The sequence below is a fragment of the Amblyraja radiata genome, chromosome 32 (genome assembly GCF_010909765.2).
Source record: "Amblyraja radiata isolate CabotCenter1 chromosome 32, sAmbRad1.1.pri, whole genome shotgun sequence".
NCBI lineage: Eukaryota > Metazoa > Chordata > Chondrichthyes > Rajiformes > Rajidae > Amblyraja > Amblyraja radiata.
Window position 1 is genome coordinate 27,703,653 of NC_045987.1, and position 6,307 is coordinate 27,709,959.

Here is a 6,307-nt window from a genome sequence, read left to right on the forward strand (position 1 = left end):
TGTCGTCCGCAAACTTGGAGATGTTGCATTCAATTCCCTCATCCAGATAATTAATATATATTGTAAATAGCTGGGGTCCCAGCACTGAGCCTTGCGGTACACCACTAGTCACTGCCTGCCATTCTGAAAAGGACTCGTTTACTACAACTCTTTGCTTCCTGTCTGCCAGCATGTCTGCCAGCCAGTGTTTGCAATAGAAGTCAAATGCACTTATACAGTATAATACACATGAAAGGATCGATTCTACACATGGGATGCATATCATTTGTGTTTATTTACAAAGTACACTGTGTATACACTGTGAATGGCTCAATTGTAACCATGTATTATCTTTCCGCCGACTGGTTAGCATGGAACAAAAGCATTTCACTGTACCTCGATACACGTGACAATAAACTGAACTGTTTAAATTGTATTTTGATGGTTGCTATTTAATTAAACATTTGGGAAAATTACATAGCATACATTGCCGAAAAAATGAACAATTTTCTAGGGAGATTGTCCAAAACAATACTGAGGGTGTGCTCAAGAACTCTCTCTGAGATAATTATGCAAGGCTCTCTCAGGTTAACACAAAAAAATCCATGGTACATTAGAATAACAGTAAGCGATTTGTGCAATATTTCTTCCTTGTTACTTAAACATCATATTTGATCATTATCACATTGCTGTTTATTATTAATATTATTATGTATTTATTATAATTACTTTTTATAAAGTGCTTTGCTAAATTGTCTTTTGGTATAATTTACAGTATTTTTTTATTAATAAAGCTGAAAGGGTTTTCAAAAATTGTATGAGCAATGTGAGTTCAAGATGAAAACAAAATTAAAATTAGACAATCTAATGCATTTATATTTGAAAATTAATATGAATTCTAACATTTTATTTTATGTCCTACTTGTAATTCTATAATTTACAACGTACTTTATATGGCAAAAAAATTGAAATTTAGATTCCAAATTAATACCAATTCAGCAAAAGGAATGATTACTATTTTCAGAGAAAGTTATTAATTAAATAATAGTTAATTCTAAAATTATTTTAAATTAAAATACTCACGTGCGTTCTTGCCCAGTGCTACTTTGAAAGAGAGCCACAAAACTAATAATGAAAATAAATTTCATTTTCAGAGATTTTCCAACCCACAACAGGTTGGTTAAAAAAGCTGGGCTTAATTAAATGTTGCAGCTGCAGAACAATTTATCTCAGTCCAAGAACAATTATTTATTTTAGGTTAATAATATATGACTCTGCTAACATTTAGGGATTGAGAAAGACCTTTTGTAAATTATTATTGGGAAAGACATTGTAAATTGGCTAAAAGGGAGCATGAGATAGCAGTGGCAGATAAGAATAGGGAGAATCCAGAGATTTTACAAAGATAAGTATTTGAAGGGAAAAGAGGTGAGAGAGCGAGATTACGGCCCCATAAAAATCAAAAAGTCATCATCTATGTGCAGGACTTGGGGAAATCCTCAATTAATTTTCTCCTCTGTTTTTACCGTGGAGAAAGACATAAAGACCAGGGAAATTGGGAAAATTAATGGCAATGTCTTGAGAACAGTCCATACAGCGAGGAGATGATGGATGTCCTAAAATGTATGAGAGTGGATATACCTCAATCCTGATAAGGTATATCCAATGACACTGTGGGAAGCTAGAGAAAAAATTGCAGGAGTCTGGTTGGGATATATGAATTATCGTTAGACACGAGTGAGGTACAAGAAGATTTGTTTTGAAGAAGTAGCTATTTTTGAAGAAGTAGATTGATGAGGTCAGGGCCATAGACCTTGTTTATACAGACTTCAGCAGGGCCTTCGATAAAGTTCTTTGTGATAGGCGGCTCTGGAAGGTTAGCAAGGGTGAGCTAGCTAATTAGAAATGGAATTGGCTTCATGATTGGAAGCAGAGGATGGGGTGGAAGATTGTTTTTCAGACTGGAAGCTTGTGACTAATGCTGTGCCTCAAGATCAGTGGTGGGCCCACTGCTGATTGTGGTTTATATCAACAATTGCGACGAACATATAGAAGGCACGGTGAAAATGGTTATGGAAAGTTACAGCGGGATCTTGATCAGCTGAGCAATGGTACCAAGAATGGCAAATGGAGTTTAATTCAGATAAGTGTGGGGTGTTGTATTTAGGTAGGACTAACCAGGGCAGATCCTTCACAGTGAATAATTTTGCCCTGGACAGTGTTGTGGAGTAAAAGGATCAAGGAGCACACGTACATAATTCCCTGACATTGATGTCAAAGGTAGATAGAACGGTAAAGAACTGGGGATGTTATGTTGCAGTTATACAAGACGACACTTGGAGTAGTGTATTCAGTTTTGGTCAACCTTCTGTAGGTAAGATGCCATTAAGCTGAAAATAGTGCGGAGAAAATTTCTGAAGATGTTGCCAGGATTCAACTGCCTAAAGGGCCTGTCCCACTTGGGCGACCTAATCCGCGAGTTCGGCCTCGACTCATACTCGCAGCATGGTCGACACGAGGTCGTAGATCTTCATTACTCTCCTTCATGCTCAAGAGTGGTCTCCGCGTACTTGAGGGCTCAGCTAGGTCGCAGCATTTTATTCAATATGTTAAAAAATGCCCGCGAGAAAAAAAAGGTCGCCATGGAAAAAATCGACACTTTTTTTTACTCGTAGGTTTAGTCGTAGTAGGTCATAGTAGGTCGGCATGTTAGTCGTTGGTAATCGAGGGTATTTGAAGATAGTCTAAGGTAGTCGTAGATAGTCTTCATCATAGTCGAAGGGAGGTCGAAGGAGGTCGTCTTCACTCTCCACTATTCGGTGTCCAATCTTCCCGAAGTTAGTCGTAGCTAGTCGAAGATGGTCTTCAACATAGTCGAAGGAGGTCGAAGGAGGTCTTCTAGATAGTCGAAGGAGGTCTTCAACATGTCATTTTTTCAAACTCTTCTAAACTCGCCAATTAGGTCGCCTAAGTGGGACAGCCCCGTAAGCTGCACGGAGGTGGGGAAGGCTAGGATTTTGTCCCTTGGAAGGCAGGATGCTGACGGATGATATTTTAAAGATGTCTGGGTGGGTACATGGAACGTGTTTCCATAGGAAGTAGTTGAGGTTGTTACAAAAACATTTAATAAAACATTTGGGCAAATTCATGGATAGGACAGGGTTAGAAGGATATGGCCTCAATGCAGGGAAATGGGACGACCTTAGATGGAGCATTTTAGGACCAGCTGGACCGGATCTGTTTGATTTTTGGCCATCTTACTCAGAGTCCCCCTCCGCTGCGCAGGACAAGAGGATTTTTCCAATCGATGAAAAATAAAAGAGTTATTAATGTTTAACAAAATGTTGAGATTCTCTCTGCTCTCCCTGCTGATGGGAGAGACTATAAAACCCGGTGGTGTTGTGCCTCAGTCAGTCTCTGCAAGATGGAGGAAGCGAGAGGGTCACGTCTCTCTGAATAACACTGAACTCATGTCTACTCAACTGGGAGTGCCCTTAATGTGCTTTGAAAATGAAAATGTGGTTGCTTTGAAACGCTGCACTGCAAATGGTTGTTGGTGGTGGTTGCTTTGAAACGCTGCACTGCAAATGGTTGTTGGTGGTGGTTGCTTTGAAACGCTGCACTGCAAATGGTTGTTGGTGGTGGTTGCTTTGAAATGGCAAACGATTAAAAGTCTAAACTTGACAACTTCCTGTTTCCACTGTATATTGATTTTAGATAAAACACTACCACGTACGGCTGTGATTTTTGGCCATCTTACTCAGTCCCCTTCCGCTCATCAGGTGCAGAGGATTCTTCCCATCAATGAAAAATAAAAGTGTTATTAGTGTATAAAAAAAGTTGAGAATCTCTTTCCTGTCAATCACGCCATTAAGGCCACGCCCCATCCGGTGGGAGGGGATTATAACACCCGGAAGTGTGGGTGTGGCTCAGTCTCTTCAAGATGGGGGAGGGGGAGAGTGGGGAGGGGGAGGGGAGGGGGAGGGGAGGGGGAGGGGGAGGGGGTGAGAGGGGGATTTTGAGGTTAGGTTTATCGTTGGGTCTTTCTGTGTCTTTTGCGGGGGCCTGGGGGCGGGTCTTCACGACTGTCTGAGCTGTGAATCAACTGAACACACTGACTATCTTCTGAACTGTGAGTTTATGTGGTGTTTTGTGTGGTTTTATGCTGGTTTCACCCTGCTTGAAATGGTATGAAACTGCATTTGAATGTGGCGGCCTTGCACACTGCATAAAATGGTATTAAACTACATTTGAATTTGGTGGCCTTGCACCCTGCATGAAATGGTATGAAACTGCACTTGAATTTGGTGGCCTTGCACCCTGCTTGAAATGGTATGAAACTGCACTTCAATTTGGTTGTCTTGCACCCTGCTTGAAGTGGTATGAAACTACATTTGAATTTGGTGGCCTTGCATACTGCTTGAAATGGCATGAAACAGCACTTGAATTTGGTGGCCTTGCATCCTGCATGAAATGGTATGAAACTGCACTTAAATTTGGTGGCCTTGCACCCTGCTTGAAATGGTATGAAACTGTACTTCAATTTGGTTGTCTTGCACCCTGCTTGAGTGGTATGAAACTACACTTGAATTTAGTGGCCTTGCACCCTGCTTGAAGTGGCATGAAACTGCACTTGAATTTGGTGGCCTTGCACCCTGCTTGAAGTGGCATGAAACTCCACTTGAATTTGATGGCCTTGCACCCTGCTTGGTGGGATGAAACTGCACTTGCATTTGGTGGCCTTGCACCCTGCGTAAAGTGGCATGAAACTGCACTTGAATTTAGTCGCCTTGCGCCCTGCTTGAAGTGGCAGGAAACTGCACTTGAGTTTGGTGGCCATGCACCCTGCTTGAAGTGGTAAGAAACTGCACTTGAGTTTGGTGGCCCTGCACCCTGCTTGAAGTGGTATGAAACTGCATTAGAATTTGGTGGCCTTGCATACTGCTTGAAATGGCATGAAACAGCACTAGCATTTGGTGGCCTTGCACCCTGCTTGAAGTGGCATGAAACTGCACTTGAATTTGGTGGCCTTGCACTCTGCTTGGTGGCATGAAACTACACTTGAATTTGGTTGTCTTGCAACCTGCTTGAGTGGTATGAAACTACACTTGAATTTAGTGGCCTTGCATCCTGCTTGAAATGGCATGAAACAGCACTAGCATTTGGTGGCCTTGCACCCTGCTTGAAGTGGCATGAAACTGCACTGAATTTAGTGGCCTCGCACCCTGCTTGAAGTGGCATGAAACTGCACTTGAATTTGGTGGCCCTGCACCCTGCTTGAAGTGGTAAGAAACTGCACTTGAGTTTGGTGGCCCTGCACCCTGCTTGAAGTGGTATGAAAGTGGACTTGAATTCTGTGGCCTTGCACCCTGCTTGAAGTGGTCGGAAACTGCACTTGAATTCGGTGGCCTTGCACCCTGCTTGAAGTGGTAGGAAACAGCACTTGGATTCGGTGGCCTTGCGCCTTGCTTGAAGTGGAATGAAACTGCAATTGAATTTGGTGGCCTTGCACCCTGCCTGACGTGGTAAGAAACTGCACTTGAATTTGGTGGCCTTGCACCCTGCCTGACGTGGTAAGAAACTGCACTTGAATTTGGTGGCCTTGCACCCTGCTTTAAATGGAATTTCAAGGAATGGCCGTGAGTCAACTACTGGCCCACCAGCCGTGAGTGAGCTGCCAGCACATCAGGCTTGAGTGACTGAGCTGCCACCCCAAGATTCCATTTGGCCCACAATGTCCATACTAGCCCTCTGGAAAATCAGTCCCTTCAGCCCACAATACCCATACTAGCGCTCCAGAAAGCCACCCCACCCCCCACTGGCCCCCAATATTGGAATTGGTGGAGGTGGAATATTGCATTGGGGGACCAGCCCTCCCGTGTGATGCTGAGACCCAACGGGTCCTACTTAGTCTAGTTGTATTATAGATCTCAGTATCACTGGGTGGCGCCAGCAATGGCTGTCTGTCTGTCCCTTCCTTCTTTGTGTTTTAATAGTATGTGTTAAATGTATGTTTTTAGTGTTCTTTAGCTTGTTTTATGTGGGGGCGGTTGGGGTAACTTACTTACCTTGGCGGAGATTTGATTCTTTTCCGTATCGCATCTCTATCCACACTGCGGCCTAACATCGAGAAGTTGGCAGCCTTTGCTGGAGTCCGACTTTTGAGAGCTCCACCACGGGAGCTGCAGGACTTTCACATTGCGGAGCCCGCGATCACTTTGCCAGGGATCGACTTTGGAGCTCCAACAGTGGGTGATTGCGGACTTAACATCAGGGAGCTCGCGTTTTTTGGTCAGCATGGCTCGTAATTAACGGTTGCCCGGGTGCT

The 6,307-nt window shown here is 43.3% G+C and overlaps 1 protein-coding gene across 1 annotated transcript in view; it reads right to left on the minus strand.

The window, feature by feature from the left end:
* The window catches only part of c5 (complement C5), a 208,835-nt gene extending 207,620 nt beyond the window's left edge, over positions 1-1,215 (minus strand). Inside the window, exon 1 of the mRNA XM_033048613.1 lies at positions 1,063-1,215. Within this exon, the coding sequence (XP_032904504.1) occupies positions 1,063-1,127 (65 nt within the window). The 5' untranslated portion in view covers positions 1,128-1,215. The remainder of the gene's footprint in view (positions 1-1,062) is intronic.
* Positions 1,216-6,307: the final 5,092 nt, after the last annotated feature.